The sequence below is a fragment of the Elephas maximus genome, chromosome 2, assembly GCF_024166365.1.
Source record: "Elephas maximus indicus isolate mEleMax1 chromosome 2, mEleMax1 primary haplotype, whole genome shotgun sequence".
In the NCBI taxonomy this organism is placed as follows: Eukaryota; Metazoa; Chordata; class Mammalia; order Proboscidea; family Elephantidae; genus Elephas; species Elephas maximus.
In genome coordinates this window covers 72,144,863-72,165,635 of record NC_064820.1, presented here as the reverse complement: position 1 = coordinate 72,165,635, position 20,773 = coordinate 72,144,863, and the positions used below count along the sequence as shown (strand labels likewise).

General features: G+C 38.3%; 1 protein-coding gene across 12 annotated transcripts in view; it reads right to left on the bottom strand.

Moving 5' to 3' along the window:
- Positions 1–20,773, bottom strand: part of MAST4 (microtubule associated serine/threonine kinase family member 4) — a 721,413-nt gene that overhangs the window by 54,733 nt on the left and 645,907 nt on the right. For all 12 annotated transcript variants that reach the window (XM_049864865.1, XM_049864768.1, XM_049864777.1 and 9 more), the window contains 4 exons: positions 18,838–19,047; positions 9,837–9,938; positions 7,107–7,239; positions 2,487–2,554 (listed from right to left, as the gene is read on the bottom strand). In XM_049864865.1, coding sequence (XP_049720822.1) covers positions 2,487–2,554; positions 7,107–7,239; positions 9,837–9,938; positions 18,838–19,047 — 513 coding nt within the window. The remainder of the gene's footprint in view (positions 1–2,486; positions 2,555–7,106; positions 7,240–9,836; positions 9,939–18,837; positions 19,048–20,773) is intronic.

The following is a 20,773-nucleotide window of genomic DNA, read 5'->3' as shown; positions in this document are numbered from 1 at the left end:
GTCAGTACCAACTCATAGCAACCGTATGTACAACAGAACAAAACACTGCCCAGTCTTGCGTCATCCTCACAATCATTGCTACGTTTGAGCCTGTTGTTGTAGCCACTGTGTCAGGCCATCCCATCGAGGGTCTTCCTCTTTTTCACTGACTCTTCACTTTACCAAGCATGCTGTCCTTCTCCAAGGGTCTGGTCCCTCCTGATAACATGTCCAAAGTACGTGCGACAAAGTCTCACCACCCTTGCTTCTAAGGAGCATTCTGGCTGTACTTCTTCCAAGATAGATTTGTTTGTTCTTCTGGCAGTCCATGGTATATTCAATATTCTTCACCAACACTGTAATTCAAAGGCATTAATTCTTTTTTGGTCTTCCTTATTCAATTGCCCAGTGTTTGCACACATGAGGCAACTGAAAACACCATGGCTTGGGTCAGGCGCACCTTAGTCTTTTAAGCGACATCTCTGCTTTTTAACACTTGAAAGAGCTTTTCACAGCAGATTTGCCTAATGCAATAAGTCGTTTGATTTCTTGACTGCTGTTTCCATGGTTGTTGATTGTGGATCCAAGTAAAATGAAATCCTTGACAACTTCAACATTTTTCTCTGTTTATCATGATGTTGCTTATTGGTACAGTTGTGAGGATTTTTGTTTTCTTTATGTTGAGGTATAGTCCATATTTCCAAAAGGAGAGCTCTTTAGAAAATTTAGCTCAAAGGATAAGAATAAACAAAGTGCTTAAAAAAATTCTCTCATGCCCATGTATCTTAGTGTTGACAGATTATCTATAGCCTCTCTGTTCCCCTCTGCAGAACCTGGCATTCCTTTCCCATTCTCTTGTAAGAAACCATGTGACTTTGAGGTATGTACCATTTTCTCCTACTTAGTGCCGTCATTTGTTGACCCTGTCATATCACTTATTATTGGAAGACTTGTGTACCCAACTTCCCATCTTCCTCTCTGCCCAAATCCTCTCACCATCCTGGGTGAATTCAGTGTCTATACAAGTAACTCATCTGACACCCTAGCCTCTGGGTTCTTGGACCGCCTCAGTTCAAATAACCACCTCTCACCTCTCCTTTTCCCTGCCCTCCAGCGACAGGCCCTAAATCACCTGCAAATGTCCCATCTCAGAAAACACAATTCAAGACCGGGACCACTTATATGTTCCACAACTTCCACTGACTGCTCTTGCATGGCTTTGGGCTGTAGGCTTTCTACGGGGGTCTTTTCTCATTCTCTTTTCCCTGCCTGAGTAATCTCATTTATGACCACAGATAACTTCTAAGTGATTTATGCCTCGACCAAAAATTCTTATTCCAAGAGCTAGCAGGTACCAGACCTTATATACAACTGCCTGTTGATGGTTCTTTTTGGCTGTCTCAGTTGAACTTCAATCTCATCACACCCAAAATTATGGCCATTATGATAAGAATAATGAAAATATCTATCATTTGGTTAGCATTTACTATGTGGTACAGTTCTAATCATTTTATATGGACTGTCTCTTTTAATCTTTTGTAATCTCTACTGCAATATTTTTCTTACAGATGAGGAAATTGAGGTACACAAAGTTTCCCACAGCTAGTAAGATGTGGAATCAGGTTTTGAATCTATGCAATCTGACTCCAGAGCCTGGGTTCTCAGCCAGGAGACTACCAGCTACCCTGCTTCCCTGACCACACCCAACCTGTCCCATTTTGGTCCCTCTTTTGGCATTCATAACTGGGGAGAATAGCACCAGCACCCAGTACCTCTCACCTGCGCCACTGCAACAGTCTCTTAACTGACTTCCCCATGGCCACGCCTGCCTACTCCCACACCCCATCTTCTTTCTACACTGTGGTCACAGTGATTTTTTCTCAAGCTAGAACTCTGAATGCATCAGCCCCCCCCGTACTTCTCCTACACACGTACACTTCCCCCAAAGCTCAATAGCTTCTCACTGTCCTTAAAAAAAAAGAAAGACTGACAAACATGAGCAACAAGGACCTACATGTCCAGTTTTTACATCCTGCCTCGACAGTATCCCTTGCTCTTGGCCTCAGATGCATCCTTCTCCCTTGTGTCACAGAATTTTTGCCCATAACGAGCGCTTGACCTGGACTGTTCCCTTTGCCCATTTCAGACTTCTCATCCTAGTAATTTCTCACATCTCAGTTAAAGCACCACTGCTTGGAAAATCTCTTTGGACCTGCTGGACTAAGGTAAATCTCTTTATATTATGTTCTCATAGCATATGGCCCTTTTCCTTCATATCTTATTCATATTTATCACTTTTACATTTTTTGTGTGATTTCTTTTTACTAATTTCTGTTTCTTTTTGAGGGGAGGAGCTAAAAGCTATATGCCCAGTGCCTGGCATAGTGCCTTGTGCATAGAAAAAACACAATAAATATATGTTGAATAAAGTAATTAACACAGACAAAATTACCACATGGCAATAAACAGCAAAAGCAGCATCACATCTCATCAAGGAGCATACTTACGCTCAGCGATTCATCTGTTTCCGGGGTTTCTGCTGTTCCACTGTCATAATTTCCCAATTGAGCCATTTCTAAGTTTAAAAAAAAAAAAAAGCAAAGTTTAGGAAAAGTAGGTAGGACAATTGCAACTAGACAAGACTGCTAAGCTGAAACAAAAGAAAAATAATTTCTCCAATATTAAAACAAAACAAAACTTACCATATACTTCAATGCATCATGGAAAAGTCTTAAAGCCAGAATGTTAAGAACCAGCAACTAACATCTGGAATTGTTTATTATGCACCCTTCCCAGGTGGTCATTTTTATGACTACCTAGACATAGGGACTTCAGACACAGGGCCTATACTTTAGCTAGCAGGATTCACTGGCTAATGCAATCATGGTAGCTTGGAAAGAGCTTGGGGGAGGGACCTAACAGCTGTGCTTATAATCAGATATCCAAGAGAGGTAAGACTTCCCAGGCTGTTATGGATTGAATTGTGTCCCCTCAAAATATGTATTGTAATTCCTAACCTCTTTTTTGTTTTTTATGCCTGTGGTTGAAGCTCTGGTGGCACAGTAGTTAAGTGTTATGGCCGCTAACCTAAAGGTCAGCAGTTCAAATCTTCTGCCTGCTCCTTGGAATCCCTGTGGAGCAGTTCTACTCTGTCCTATAGGGTTGCTATGGGTTGGAATCCACTAGATGGCAGAAGGATGCTTGTGATTATTATCCCATTTGGGAATGAGTTGTCTTTGTTATATAAATGAGGCAGGATCAGTGTAGGGTATGTGTGTAGGGTATGTCTTGAGTCAATCTTTTTTAATAAATAAAAGAGATTAAACAAGCAAGGGAAAGAAGCACAGATGGAAGAAGAAAGATGCCAAGACACATGAAGATTGCCCAGGAACAGAAGCTCAGAAGAGACAAGGACTTTCCTCCAGAACCAACAGAGAAAGAAACCCTTCCCCTAGAGCTGGCACCTAAATTCGGACTTCCAGCCTCTTAAACTGTGAGAAAATAAATTTGTTAAAGCCACCCACTTCTGATATTTCTTTTGTAGCAGCACTAGGTAACTACTAAGACACAGACTCTGGGAGACAAGTAGGATACAAGGACTACTGTTTGGAGATGATTCTCAAGTTACAGTGAGCATCTCTTATTCCACTCCTTTGCATTCACTGTGAGATATCCCACCAAGTAAACTAAGCATCTGCAATTTGTCAGGAAGGAAGTAATGGTAATGATTAAGAGGAGTTTAGAGATTAGAAGACTTGGGTTACCACCAGTGTCAGCACTGAGTGGCCTTTCAACCTGGCTGAGGTTGAGGCTCCTACCTGTAAAATGGGAACACTACTACTTACCTCCTAGGGCTGTTTGTGAGTACATGCGATAATGTATATAATGCCCTTAGTATGTTGCCTAACAAAAATTAAACCAAAAACCAAACTCATTGCCATTGAGTCGATTCTGACTCATAGTGATCCTATAGGACAGGGCAGAACTACCCCATAGGGTTTCCGAGGAGTGGCTAGTGTATTTGAACTCCTGACCTTTGGTTAGCACCCATAGCTCTTAACCACTGTGCCACCAGGGCTCCAACAAAAATTAAGTGTCCATTGAATGTTGATTATTATATGTTATTAATAATAATTACATCATGTAAAGTAGTTAAACCTGGACTAGAAGCCACACGCTTGACACTATCTTAACTACTTCCCCGGTGGTCTAGTTAGGAGAAACAAAGGCATCTAATATATTCCCATTGGAATGCATCCCTGAGATTATACAAGTAAATAAGGAAACAAAATTCACTTTACTGTTTTTTTTTTTTTTGAAAGCATGAAATAATTTACTCCAAAATTTTGACGGTGTTACCCTGAGTGTCAGTATCACAGGTAATTTGTATGTTCTTTCATTACCTTACCTGCATTTTCTAATTTTTCAAAATAGAATATGTACAATAAAAAGTCACAGTTTTTAGTAACATTTTTATATGCCTCTAAAGTAATTTCTTAGGCTCTTACTTCATGCAGTCATATACCATTCTTTTTTTTTTTTTTTGGAAAGATTGCATGTAGAAGATAAACCATATTTTTATGCATTTTTTTGTGAAGTATTTTTGTAAGCATGCTATGCTAATTTTTTTTACAGCAACATGGTTTTACAGTGGCTGGTGGATTAGAACTGCAGACCTTTTGGTTAGCAACCATAATCACTGCACCACCAGGGTTCCCAGCACTATTGTCCCATTTTTATAGAGGAAGGACCTGAGCATACAGAAGCTCCTAGTATCTTCTATGTCCTCCAAGGTGCAGGCCTGGGCAGTCTGGCTCAAGACCCTCACTTCTACCCTTCAAAGGACAGGCTTTAAGTATGTTAATTTAGATGTAGACAAGAAGGGTAAACAAATATAGACCAGAGTTTATAATAGTTTATAAGATTACCTGGAGAAGTTACATTTTAAATGATAATGAAGAGATTAAAAATATCTTCATTCTGAATCAAGAAAATTAAGTGTTAGGAGTTAAAAACACAACTCACAGTGATAAACAGTATAGTGGGTGAAATAGCTTATCCCGAAAATTCACATCCACCCAGAACCTCAGAATGTGACCTGATTTGGAATAGGGATCTTTACAGAAGTTATTAGTTAAGGATCTCGATATGAAATCATCCTGGATGTAGGGTGAGCCCTAAATCCAATGACTGATGTCCTTATAAGAAGAGGAGAGGACACACACAAAGATACAGGGGAGAAGGCGAGTGAAAACAGAGTCAGAGGTTGGAGCGATACATTTACATGCCAAGGAAGGGCTGCCAGAAGCCACCAAAAGCTAGAAGAGAAGCATGGGGCTGTTTCTCTCCCAGAGCCTCCAGAAGGAACCAACCCTGCCAGTGCCTTGATTTTGGACTTCGGACCCGAATAGTGAGAAAGTGCATTTCTGTGTTTTAAGCCACCGAGTTTGTGATAACTTATTACGGCAGCCCTACAAAACTAATGCAATTACTAACGTCCAACATTGTCAAAGATCACAATTTTTTTTTAAGTCTCTGTAAAAGTACATGAACGGGCCTCAGATTATTTACCTACCTAAATTCAGCCTGCAGTGATATTTACTGATAGATAAGAAAACTGGGAAGAACTCATTCGGTCTACAATTCAAGCGCTGACACAATCTTAACTACACCAGTGTGAAGAGTCACTGTAATATAGTTTGACAGCCTCCCCCACTCCAATTATTTTCCAAAAAAAACAAATTAAAAGATGGTTCTGTTTTAAATAGAATTTCTGCTAAATAACTATTACCTGGGAAATACATATTATTTGCAAGCAGTGGGTAGTAATGGAATGGAACCAAGAGTCAGCTTTTGAAGCAGGAAGCTAAGGCATCATTTTGTAATGCCTGAAGAGATTTTTAAAACTCATCTAAATACCATTAAACATCTGCCCTTTTTATTTCATTGATTTAAACCATTTCTGAAGACTCATGATTCAAAAAGGTAAAGATGGTAATTTAAAAGCCATGGGGAAAAATCTCTCCCCAGGGAACTTTCAGAAAAGCAGCCACCAGTCTCCGATAAGTGATGAATCTGTTGTGGTACTGCTTTCAGTACTGTATAAATTTATCTGGCATTATCTCCCAGTAATGCATGCATCATTTCCCTGGAAGCAAAGATACAATGGCCATAAGAGCAAACAAAGCAGGGGAAAATAGGAGAGCAGAGCACAGAGCAGCAGGTTCCCTGGCTAAAAAAAAAAAGCCTCCACGCCAATGCTTATCACCATTACAAACAATTTAGCAAGATAAACACTGTTTGCTAATTCAGTTTAAGGAATCAAGAAGACAATTTTGAATGGAGGGTTGCGCAATGGTTTTTGAGTCTTTCTAGGCAGTATACAACCTAAGTGCTTTAAATGACAATCCCAAACAAGAACAAACAGGCAAAAAAAGGAAGGGTGGGTGGCTTACCAATACTGGATTTTAAAAAAAAATCACTAACAGGGTGCTTTCTATTCTCTGTATTTAAAAGAATTATGTCAGTTTTTCACTTGCATCAGCCCTAAACCTTTCATATGCTTTAAGAAAGCATTTCTCCTTTCATTGGCTCTCTTGTGTATTACTATTCTTCATACTTGCTTAGAACAAGTAAGCAAAAATACACCTACCAATATTGCACCCAGTTTAAAGTAACCTATAATCAGTTACATTACTCCCCTATTACTTTAAGTTTAAATGTCATTTTAAAATTAATTTTAGTTAATGTCTGTAGCGATATTTTCAAAATTAGAACTGCCCTCCAGAAGAAGCCAACTGAGCTTTGCAAGAGAAAAAATACTGTGAGAAGACTGAAATCTAAACCCTTCTGGGACACCGGCATTCTCAGGTTGACAGGCCTCTAGGATTTCAAGTTCTGTCCCCACACTCTAGGTAAACACACAAATGAGTCATGTCCATTTACTTCTCCAGATTCAGCTCATGGCTAATTCCTTCAAATTACAATCAGCCCACAAGTATGGAATTTTCAATAGATGGAAACATGAGAGCCAAAACATGAGAGAAAAATTAAGACTGGCAGCTAAGTTCTTATATGCAGCCACAGTGCGTAAGCAAGTAAAAGGTCAGCCCCACCAAGGTACTCACCTTCCAAAGGATCCTTATTGAGCCCCAGCTGACTGATGATGTACCTGGGAATGTCAGTTTTAATACCCTGTCCTTCTTTTGCATGGCCTTCTGCAGCTTCCAATAGGTAGTAAAATTCTTCAGGATCAAATTCCTAGCAGAAGACAAACACAGATGGATAATTCTTTGAGCCAAAATTTTCTGAGATTTTATTACATAAATCTCATTCACAGTAAAATTGCTGGATATACACGGTTGTGGGTTATTTATGCAGAATAGGAGGCAAATTGTTTCAAAAAAGTACATAATTCTCACTTCATATTCTAAGCTAAAGGGAAAAACCAATACATTTATGTACTTGGTAACCCAAAGATGATGGCCATTTCCAATTTCTTATTAATGCAACTTTGAAGGTACTATTTTCTACTCACACATATCTACCTCACTGAAGACGATGAAGTCTGAATTTTTAATGAGCCTCTTAAGCAAAGTTTTCAAATCTGGGAATCTCACCCAGAGACTGTTTTTCTCCCTGTCTAGCTAACCACAAAAGTAGTCATGCCAGAATACATTTTTTCAAAGTCTCATAGGGAACTCCCTTAGTGCAGAGATATCCAAAAGTATTAAAAAGAAAAAACTCAAAATCACCACTTTCTGTCAGTGAACTATAAAATTAAATTATTAACAGTCACATAAGGTGAAGAGCCAAGAAAAAAATATAAAATTAATACTTCCAATTACTTCTTTGTCCTTCTGTAAAACTTCAGTTGGGTATTTCCCTACATATTTCATTTTCCTTGGTAGTCTGTTTTTTTTTTTTTTCTAGTATGTAATAAAAATCTACAGGATCACATTACTCTAGATGGGAGCCATGCATTTATGTGCTGTAAACAATTATGCTTACACATTTAAGTCACAGTCACTATTTTCAGATATATTTCCCAGTTTGTTTTTTTTCCCTAGGATTTTTTTCACCATTTTGATTAATGCTTAAAACAGGCAACTTTGGAATCTCAGCATTTCATCTGAGAATGACTAAAGAATTTCTAAAAGCCATACTTCAAAGTGGAGCCAAGCCAAGCCAATGTATACACACAGAGCCCTTTATATAAATGTACAGTGACAGACAGGGCAAGGCTGGGGATGGCAGGTAGAAAATGACTGTTTGGGGAAACAGCTTCTAAAACTCAAAAGTTCAGCTTCATCTGAACTTCATACAGTACTGACAACAGCAAAATTTTCAAAGCTAGTTCTAAGCTCACTTGTTTCCAGCTTTGAAAGGTCCTACTTCTATTTTTTTCTTCTGTTTATGAGCTATTACTATAAAAATTTTATTTCTTCTCCTAAGGCAAGATCTTCTCTTAGCATATCTGTTGCTGTCCAGAAAAATACGTTTTAATGCTAAATGGCATTTTCACTCAAATGAAACTAGTGTAGGAAGTGCAAGCACTTAGTACAAAATCCACACGATATAACAAGGGAAGTAGTGAAAAGTAAGTCTCCTTCTATCTGCACTGCTGGCCATGAAGTTCTCCTCTCCAAAGCACCCACTGTGTTTTGTTTTGTTTCTCCCTTTATTCTTCCAGAGACACTCAGTGCTAATGACGCTTTTGATTCCGTGATTCTAAAGGTCTTGGCCGTTGGTGTAAAGCCCTGTCCTGCCACTTCCCTACTTTTATCCTCGAGATTTCCCCTTTAAAAAAAAAAAAATGCATTGCTATAAATTTAAGAGCCTGTGAACATTTCACTACTACAAAAAAAATGAATGCTAAAAAAAGCAAAAATACCAAAGTGATACAACCATATATGTATATAATGTGTGCATGTGTATGTATGTGTACATGTGTGTAATTCTAAAAAGCTGTGCTGTACATGGTATTATAATTATTTTACTGACCAGTGGAATTTAAAAGTTTTTATGTTATATTAAGGACCTTAAAACAATTCATATGCTCAAAGTTTCATATTTCCCAAAGTTTTGACTAAAATCTCAATTAAAATTTTAGAAAAGAAAACAGAAATTTTACAGTTGAAAAATGATCATGGGCCAAAGATTATACACTAAAACCTGTGAAAGCTGGAACCCAGGTAAGGTGGAAACCTGTCAGAGAAAGAAAACAGGTATTTTCCACTAATAGAGAGTAACAGAAAAGTAGTAAGTCTGTGCCCTGACAAAGACTGAAAACTTGCGAGGCCAGGAAAAACAAGACAGTCTTATCGAGTTTCAGCTCTCACAGGTTTCACAGTATAATTGATAAAACGAACTAATCTCGAAAAGTCTCTTTCCTTCAGGTCTGGATGAGCCCTATTGTATTCTCCCAAATGTTTTGCTAGCTTGCCACATTTTAAAGACAATATTTATAACCACAGGTCACTACGTAGCATATTTCTGCTTTCCTTCCCTCTGCATCTTGGCAGCTCTACGTAAGTGAGGCACAGCAAGCATTTTAAATTAGCTGCGATGTAAAGTAATTATGTTGAGGTAAGTGTACACACATTATTTCATGATCATCTTTCCAGTATGCCCAGGATGTGATCTGACTATCACTTAATACAGCACAAGTCCTGGAAGTCTTACTTATAATCAGAGAAGAAAAAACACATATGGATGTCCTCATAAACATGCACAAGCTGCGGTTCCTTGTGAATCTTCCCATGGAGCTCTGGTCTTTGAAGCCAAGTGAAACTGGAGCTGTCTGTCAGTTACCGCTTTCCCACAGTTAACAATAAATAACCTAGTCAGGCACTTACCAGGCACTCTAATAACCGAGCAGGGCGGGCAATGACGATTAGGATTTTTCTGACTAGTTGTTTAATAAACGCCAATTCTCCACTTTCTGAACGATCATGAGCCTATGAAAGAGCAATGAAAAGAATGATGATACAGAATTGTTCCACTGAATGGAAAAGAAAATCAGCAAAGCATGCTAATTAGATAATCATAAATATTCAAAAATTAAATGAATTAGAAAATACTTTTTAAATCTCTGCAGGATAAACGAGCAGTATCGCTACATAAATGGACACTATTAAACTTCTATATCTCCCAAACGGCTCTATTGGAACCCACTGATGTCAAGTCGATTCTGACTCGTGGCGAACCTATACGACAGGGTAGAACTTCCCCATGTTTCCGAGGGGCGCCTGGTGGATTTGAACTGCGGACCTTTTGGTTAGCAGACATACCTCTTAACCACTACGCCACCAGGGTTTCCATTAGCTGAAGTTAAATCACAAAATTTTTATTGCCTATGTTTTAAAAATCAAATGCTATATCTCTTAATGTAAAATATGAATGAAGAGACATAAAAAGTTTATGATACTTTAAGTACACGGTACAAGTCGACTGGGCAGCTGACCAGGAACCTTGATTTTCCAGATGTAACATCTTAAATGTATGGAATGGCCGACATGGTTATATTTGTGACAGACTGAAGAACTGCTTTTGCTATCCTGGGCATTTGAATGTTCATAGAATCTATTTCACAGATACAATATGATTAACATATAAATAAATCATTTCATAACATGTAAGAAGCATGTAATGTTTATTATCAATGTTAGCTACATAATGTTTACATTTGGACTTTTACATATGAATTCAATTTCACACATGAAACAATACCTAGGCACTCAATTCAATAAAAATTAACTGGCTTATGATTTTTATTTTATTTTACATATAACCTACATGTTAAATCTACTAAGCACAAAAAATATTCACAGAGGAAAGCTCAGTTTATTAATAGTCATTTTTATTTTCAATGACATTTTCTTAAAGAAAGGAAATAAATCTGTATCAAAACCAAAACGAAAGAACCAAACTCACTGCCTTTGAGTCAATTCTGACTCATAGCAACCCTCAGGATAGAACAGAACTGCCCCATAGGCCTTCTAAGGAGCCGCTGCTGGATTTGAACTGCCAACATTTTGGTTAGCTGCTGAGCTCCTAACCAGTGCACCACCATCTGTATCAAATCAGGCATAAAATCAAAGTTTTTATGCCTGCTTTTTTACATTAAAAGTCCTAAGATAAATCTCTATACAAGTTCACCTTTTAAATTTTCTTAATTTTTAAATTTTATGATTTACTTTCATCTGACCACTAAAAATAACATGTCAAGGTAATGCTGTTACAAGGTGACATAATTTAACAGACACAGAAATAAACTTTTACAATCAGGCTTGGAAGTGCTTTATCCTGACAAGAATCAGTTCTCTCCCCATGAAAAATACTGATAGACCAAATCTATTAAAAATGATTATACTTAGCAGCAATGTGTCCACTGAATTTAAGCCATCAAATCAAAGGCAGTTTCCCAGAATGTAGACACAGAAACCATATACAGTCAAAATATCTAAAATTTACATGATAGAAACATAGGAAAAATGATAATTGGTAAACAACTGTAGAATAGAATCTATTCAAAGAACCAATTAGTAACTATAACTATAGAGACTAGGACAAAACAAACAAACACAAGTAAACAAAAAACAGTTGCTGCAAAGTTGACCCATGCATGTCAGAGTAGAACTGTACTCCATAGGGTTTTCAATGGCTGATTTTTCGGAAGCAGATTGCCAGCCCTTTTTTCTGAGGCAATTCTGCGTGGACTTGAACCTCCAGCCTTTCAGTTAGCATCTGAGCACTTAACTGTGCCACCCAGAAGCACTCCAGGATGCATATAAGCACATATATACATATGTTGTTGTAAAGTGCCGTCGAGTCGGTTCCGACTCATAGTGACCCTATGCACAACAGAACGAAACACTGCCCGGTCCTGCGCCATCCTTACAATTGTTGTTATGCTTGAGCTCACTGTTACAGCCACTGTGGCAATCCACCTCATTGAGGGTCTTCCTCTTTTCCGCTGACCCTGTACTTTGCCAAGGATGATGTCCTTCTCCAGGGACTGATCTGTCCTGACGTGTCCAAATTGTGTAAGATGCAGTCTCACCATCCTCGCTTCTAAGGAGGATTCTGGTTGTACTTCTCCCAAGAGAGATTTGTTTGTTCTTTTGGCAATCCATGGTATATTCAATATTCTTCACCAACAGCACAATTCAAAGGTGTCAATTCTTCTTCGGTCTTCCTTATTTATTGTCTAGCTTTCACATGCATATGATGCAATTGAAAATACCGTAGCTTGGGCCAGGCGAACCTTAGTCTTCAAGGTGACACCCCTGCTTTTCAACAGTTTAAAGAGGTCCTTTGCAGCAGATTTACCCAATGCAATGCGGTCTTTTGATTTCTTGACTGCTGCTTCCGTGGCTGTTGATTGTGGATCTAAGTAAAATGAAATCCTTGACAACTTCAATCTTTTCCCTGTTTATCATGATGTTGCTCACTGGTCCAGTTGTGAGGATTTCTGTTTTCCTTATGTCCAGGTGCAAGCCATATGGGAAGGCTGTGGTCTTTGATCTTCATTAGTAAGAGCTTCAAGTCCTTTTCACTTTCAGCAAGCAAGGCTGTGTCATCTGCATAACACAGGTTGTTAATGAGCCTTCCTCCAATCCTGATGCCCGTTCTTCTTCATTTGTCCAGCTTCTCAGATTATGTGCTCAACATAGATTGAATAGGTATGGTGAAAGGATACAACCCTGACACACACCTTTCCTGACTTTAAAACAATCAGTATCCCCTTGCTCTGTCCAAACAACTGCTTCTTGATCTATGTAAAGGTTTCTCATGAGTACAATTAAGTGTTCTGGAATTCTCATTCTTCCCAGTGTTATCCATTATTTGTTATGATCCACATAGTTGAATACCTTTGCATAGTCAATAATACACAGGTAAACATCCTTCTAGTATTCTCTACTGTCAGCCATGATCCATCTGTCATCAGCAATGATATCCCTGGTTCCATGTCCTCTTCTGAAACCGGCCTGAATTTTTGGCATTTCCCTGTTGATGTCCTGCTGCAGCCGTTTTTGAATGATCTTCAGCAAAATTTTGCTTGCATGTGATATTAATGATATTGTTCTATAATTTCCTCATTTAATTGGAAGGCACTCAAAAGGCAACTGGGGAAGAGCTGCCTCCTCAAAGTAGAGTTGACCTTAATGACGTGAATGGAGTAAAGCTCTCAGGACCTTCACTTGCTAATGTGACACGACTCAAAATGAGAAGGAACAGCTGCAAACATCCATTAATAATTGGAACCTAGAATGTATGAAGTATGAATCTAGGAAAATTAGAAATTGTGAAAAATGAAATGGAATGCATAAACATTGATATCCTAGGCATTAGTGAGCTGAAATGGACTGGTACTGGCCATTTTGAATTGGACAATCATATAGTCTACTATTTTTTTTTTTTACTATGCTGGGAATGATAACTTGAAAAGGAATGGCATTGCATTCATCGTCAAAAAGAACATTTCAAGATCTGTCCTGAAGTATAATGCTGTCAGTGATAGGATAATATCCATACACCTACAAGGAAGACCAGTTAATACGACTATTATTTAGGTTTACACATCAACCACTAAGGCCAAAGAAGAAGAAACAGAAGACTTTTATCAGCTGCTGCAGTGTGAAATTGATCGAACATGAAATCAGGGGATGCATTGATAATTACTGGTGATTGGAATGTGAAAGCTGGAAACAAAGAAGAAGGATCCGTAGTTGGAAATATGGCCCTGGTGACAGAAACAATGCTGGGGATCAAATGATAGAATTTTGCAAGACCAACGACTTCTTCATTACAAATACCTTCTTTCACCAACATAAACGGCAACTATACACATGGAACTCACCAGATGGAACACACAGGAATCAAATTGACTACATCTGTTGAAAGAGACGATGGAAAAGCTCAATGTCATCAGTTAGAACAAGGCCAGAGGCCGAAGGTGGAACAGACCACCAATTGCTCATACGCAAGTTCAAGCTGAAACTGAAGAAAATCAGAGCAAGTCCACGAGAGCTAAAATATGACCTTGAGTATATCCCACCTGAATTTAGAGACCATCTCGAGAATAGATTTGACACATTGAACACTAATGACTGAAGACCAGACGAGTTGTGGAATGACATCAAGAATATCATACATGAAGAAAGCAAGAAGTCATTGAAAAGATAGGGAAGAAAGCAAAGACCATGATGGATGTCAGAGGAGACTCTGAAACTTGCTCACGAATGTTGAGCAGCTACAGCAAAAGGAAGAAACAATGAAGTAAAAGAACTGAACAGAAGATATCGAAGGGCGGCTTGAGAAGGCAAAGTATTATAATGACACAGGCAAAGAGCTGGAGATAGAAAATCAAAAGGGAAGAACATGCTCGGCATTTCTCAAACTGAAAGAACTGAAGAAAAAATTCAAGCCTCAGGTTGCAATAATGAAGGATTCTATGGGGAAAATATTAAACAACGCAGGAGGAATCAAAAGAAGATATATATAAAATATGTATAATATTTTTAAATGTTTAAACTGCCTTTAAATTTTCTTTCCAATTTTAATCTGGCAGTAAAAAACCGATTTTGCAAGATGCAGTAAATGCCAAGAAATATCCTGTATGTCTTCCTGATAGTTTACACTGAACCAAACCTAAATGGAAAACCTTAAAAGTGAAGGGGCAAAAAAAAAAAAACACAACTTCTGGGCTGACAATTTGGCCCGAACATTAAATTTCACCTTACTATAATAATTACTGTTTTGTAAATTCAAGAATATGGAAAAAAAAAAAAAAGTAAAGCCCGAACATCTTGTAGCGGTTTCCTCAAAGGGAAATAAGAAATACATAAATTAAAAAATATAAAAATAGTTTCGATGTTACAAATTCCATTTTAAAAATTGTAAAAACAACTAGTTCATTCTACTTCTTACTTCTAAGAATTCTCAGCCACAACAAAGGCCAATACAATGAGTTAATTGAAATAATATTTTATTTACTAGTTTTACGCAGGGAGGTTTGTTAAAACAAAACCAAATAAAACACTGCACGATTAGCACGTGGAGAGAAATTACTTCCTGGCAGCCAGCTTCAAACGGAAGCACTAATGGATACTCCGCATGTGTTTGGATTTTAAGTGTTAGCCACTATAAAAAATACTTTGATCCAGATTTGAGAGTAGGTTATAACTTCCCATGTATTTTATTTTCTTTGGCTAAACACACTTAAATGAAGGAAAAAAAAAAAAAAAGGACTGAGACATAAAATCATTCATCTGGAACTGACCAAGACCTCAGAACTTTAAAAAGGCATCAGTTAAATCAAGCTGCTCAAAGTCAAGGGTACCTTTCTAGGGCTATGCAACAGAGTGACAACGGGTAAAGTGCCCGGGAGCCTGGCAACAACTGCATCATGAGGAAACCAAAGTCAGTCCCCACAATTTGGCTCTTCCTAGAAAGGGCAAGTCCTCCTGCTACTGCTCACACTCTAGGCTCTGGAAGGGCAATGTAAATGTGATTCTGGAGATAGTTTTAACTTTCACAAAAGGACTGAAGAAAAATGTTTACCTGTGAACATATATAAGAAAACATTCTTATTCATGCCCAGCAATGACCTTTATGCTATAAGTATATATGCTTCTCTGCCCAAAAGAGGTTTGTTTTTTTTTTTCCTAAAAATCAACAATTTTTTCTTCCATTATGATGACCAATTCAGATGATCTTTGAATTCCTAAGATTTTTAAAAAACTTTCATGGGATCATCTGCCAAGTCTGCCATACAGAAACAAAACTAAATCAGGGATTTCAATGTAAATCACTTTGGATAACAATTTTACCCTTTTCTCGAAATGCCTATGAAGGAATGAGAAATACAGGGCTATTTGTGGTAGTATCATGGGACAGAATTTTAGAATTAAGTAAGGAGTATCTCACAGATGCAAACTACAGCATTCTTCTCTGATTTGCCTCTTTTAATCAAAAACATACCATTTACCAAACTTAATTCTCAAGGCATTCTCATAAATGGTAATAGGCATAGTGTCTGCAGCATTTTCTGGAAGCTGACTCGATTAACAAGGACAGCAGAATTAGATCACTTGGTGATAAATCACTGTACATCAAATATTTTTCACATGTGTATATATCCTTCCTTCCTTTTTCCTTACTTTCTCCCTCTCTTCCTTCCTTGAGTTATAGAGGAACTGGTAAGTAGCAGGTACTGTGCCAGGCACTGGAGTGTTAGTGATCCCTGACCCTCAAAGAGCCCACTATCTGCTGGTGAAGTGAGATCCTCTAACAGATTGTTGCAATGCATTGTGGTTAAATGCATGAAGAGAAAGGGTCCAGCTGGGGGCCACATATGACACATTGGGGTTGTTACATGTACGCAGAATGGAGCCACTGAAGCATGTTAGATAGATGTTCTGGCAACTGCACAGGAGTACGACTTTGAGCGGTTAGGACTGGAGCGAGAGGCAGACCAGTACTGATAAGGGCCTGAGCTAGGCAGTGGTTGTAGAATAGAAGATGAAGGCAGAGGTGGAGAAATCTTTAGGAAGCAAACTGTGACAGTCTAGTGGTTGATGGACGGTAGGGAAAAAGGGAGTTGAATATGATTCCAAATTCTAGCAGGTGACTGGGTAATGGTGGTGCCAATGATGGAGGCAAAATATGCAGGATAAGCAGGTTTGGTTGAGAAAATACTGAGCCCAGTTTCGGACAGGTTGGGTCTGCTGTATTGGTGGGCTATCCAGATGAAAAGGTATTCAGCAGGCAGGTGGACACATGAATCCGAAATATGAGAGAGGGCTGCTGTCCTGATATAAAGCCATTAGAGTTCAGAGGTTTTTAATCCAAGGCAGCCAACAAAATCACCAGGAGAGAGCAGGGAGTGGTGGACCCAGGATGATATAGTAGGAGAACTAACTTTCAGGAGCAATAGTTAGAGAAGCAGCCCTTGGAAAAGGCAGAGAAGAGGTTCAGAGAGGTATCAACAATACAAGAGTACATATCTTAAAAGAAAACAAGGGGGGGAGAGGAGAAAGAGGGTTTTAAATCTGTTGAACTCAATAATGTTTCAGTAAAATAGGCCTGTTCCAGTGGATATGACAGTAAGAAAGACAGTGAGAGGGGGTCTGAAGCCATTCACTAAACAAAAATTTACTAAGCACGTGCATCACATACCATACTAAGTGAAAAAATAGACAATATCTCCGCCCCCATGGGATTTACACTCTGTATGAGTCGGATCTGACTCGACAGCACTGGTTTTTTTTTTTTTTAGTACTACTCAAAGTATGGTCCTAAGACTGGTGCCAGTCCATGAACTATTATCAGTCTGTGATAAGGTAAGTAGAAATACTGAGAATAAGTATTTAGAAGCTATTACAGCAATTTTGTGAGGGCAGTGGTGGTTCACTGGTAGAATTATCACCTTCCATACAAAAGACCGGGGTTCAATTCCCGGTCAAGGCACCTCAAGCACTGCCATTACTCATCTGTCAGTGGAGGCTTGTGTGTTGCTGTAAGGCTGACAGGTTTCAGCAGAGCTTCCAGACTAAGACAGACTAGGAACAATGCCATATAATCTACCTCCAAAAATCAGCTAAAGGATCATAATGGTCCAATCCCATTGTACATGGGGTCATCAGGAATTGGGAACTGACTTGAAGGCAGCTGACAACAACAACATAAACAACGCAATTTTACATTGTCATAACATCAGAGTACATGCTCATTTTTCTAGAAGTTCATTTTCATTTTAGTTTAAAAGAGAACTCATCCACGGTAGATTGGATATTAACAACAAAAGCCAAAAGCAATGTGTTCACTGCAAAGGTAGTCTGAGAAGCACACTTTAGTGGACTGCAGTGGGTTGAAATGAGGACAAAGTATAGAAAATTCCATTGGGAAGTATGGTTGAGAAAGAGAAGAAAAATACTGGTTGTTAACTAAAGTAGGCTCTTCTTATCTCACCAGAACAAAATTCAGCAGGGGCAAGGACAGAGAGATTTCTAGAAAACTAGGATGCTAGTATTTTCCTTCAGTTCTATGCAATTATTCACATATTCATGCTTAGAGAAAACCACCTAGGATTATGTTTACATGGGCATAATTTATGCCCTCTGAGATAAAAAAAAGATAATAAAAAAAAATATATCTAAATACACGGGCTAAATAGGTTTTACTTGTAGGCTGTGACTGATCAATTTCAGGCAGAAGGGCAATATTACACACTAATTCCATTCCACTACACATATACTCCCTTCCTGTCCTGGGTGTTATCAGGAGCTATGCGTACAACTGGTAGGCCTAGACAGATCCTATGTTTATCTGTCATTTTGGAAATTGGATATTTTGTTAGGAGAAGAACTAACACTAATGAAAATGTAAGTTGCCATTTACTACCCAACACCTTGCAGGTTAATTAAGAGGACACATAGTCTGGAAGAAGCCAGCAATTTTCCATTTCGCTCTTCCAGATATTAGAACTAGATAGCATCATTAAATAATGTATATACACTGAGTCAATTTATAAATTTATGGTTAAGGGGGAAAAAAATCACGGCTTCAAAATCCTTCACAATCCACTTATCCTGGAGTCATAGATTGTTGGGTCCCCAGGTTCCTCTAAAGGTTACTGTATTAACTTTCTATTACTATAAATAATACCAGAATCAATTTATAGCATATAACAACCTTTTTTTCTTTTTCTTTTCTTTGCTTCCCTGGAATACGAACTCCATCTCGTGGAACAACTTTAAGCAAATGTTCTCATTAAAAAAAATAATAGTAACTTTTTCATGAAAAAAAAAAACAAACCAAACTACAGAACTTTACAAGGTGCATGGTTCATACCTCCTGTAGCAACTTGTCTAATTTGTGTTGTAATTCAAGGAAGTATCGGGAGGTGATGAGACCCTGGTGGGATTTATCCAAGCAGTCTCGACCCAGTTCAATAATCTGATGGTGAGTAAAACTAAGTACTCCGTCTGCTAGAGGAAGAACGTTGTCAGGAGAGTAGCTGGTGATAATTTCCTTTAGACGTTCTTCCATCTGAGCTGTAGCCTATTTAGAGAAGACACACACAATTAAACCACACTTACCTAGCTTTCTCTAAGAACTTCACCAGTTGTTAAATAGAATTCTAGAAATTAAACTTAAAAGAAGCCCCACTGTGTGAAAGAAAGTCTTCAGGTAATAAGGGAAACCGACTATCCCAAAGATGATAATCACTTTTTTTCCTACGTTGTATCAAATGTAAAATGGTCCATGTGTGCTTCTTTAAATAACTCGAACAATACCTGTTAATTGGTATGCTTTCATTTCAGATCTTGGGCCCTTTCAGATAAATTGTCAAAAATATCAATTAGTTCTTTATCTTTTTGTCTACTAAAAAATTAGGACTTGCTAGAGTTCCACAGGATAAGCCAAGAGTTTATTTTTTTGGCTAGGTCTTAATGTACCGTAAGTAAGCAACTTGTCTTTCTTCCTTTCTCAAAAAGCTATATCATGACCACCTCACACCAACTAGGATGGCGATTATCATAACAACAGAAAATAAGTGTTGGCAAGGATGTGGAGAAACTGGAACCCTTGTTCATGGCTTGTGGGAAAGTAAAATAGTACAGATGCTATGGAAAACAGTTTGATGTTTCCTCAAAAAGTTAAACACAGAATTAACATAGGACCCAGTAATTCTAATACTAGGTATATGCCCAAGAGACTTGAGAACAGGGACTCAAACAGACACCTGTATACCAATGTTCATTACAGCATTATTCACAACAGCCAAAAGATGGGACCAACCCAAGTGTCCATCAACAAATGAATGGATATATTGTATAATACCACTTATATGAAATACCTAGAAGCGGCAAATAACATAGAGACAAAAGTTTGCTATAGTGGTTACCAGGGATGTGGGGAGGAGGGAATGGAGTTACTGCTGAAGCAGTACTGAATTTCTGTTCGGGATGAAGTAAAACTTTTAGAAATGGATAGTGGTGATGTTCGCACCACATGGTGAATGTAATTAATGTCACTGAATTGTACACTTAAAAATGGTTAAAATGGCAAACTTTTTGCTATGTATATTTTGCCACAATAAAATTAAATCAACAAGATGGTCAAAAAGAACTGTTTGGGGGTGGGGAGCTCTATCATGTGTAAAAGCCACGGGGATCCCCTTGGTAAAATAAATCTAAAATTCCCTTTTCTACTTTCATTTCATTCTTAGTAATCACCTATTGCCTAATCATTACTCCTTGCTTAAATTAATTATATATGCAGGGAGATTCCCTCTTCCTTCTTCCTCCTGTTCCTCCTAAAATCCTAACCAGCATTAACAGTATCTGTGTCCCTGGTGAACAAATGACATAAGATAAATAGCTAAAACAGCTTTAATCAATGACATCAATGTTGGGTTCATTAAAAATAATAAGTACTCTACTCCTGATTTATGAAACCAAAGTTTTCCTTTTGTTCTCCTGCCTAGGGCACAAAGGGTGGGGGTGGAGTGGGTGGAACTGAAATGGCTGGAGGGATTGTCTTCCCCCAAATGTGCAGAGACAATTTGATAGGGAAGACATGGACGCCGGGAGAGGGGGACAATCAGACAGCAGCTCCTTGCTGCCGGAGGCCTAGTAATGCCCTCTCACAAATTCCTCTCTGCTCAGTTCAGCTACCTTTTAACAGTCTAACTGGGGAACATTACAACTGTACCTTTACTTCTAAGGTAATAAATAATTAGAGTTAGAAATATAATGGCTAAAGAGATGAGAGGTCACACAAA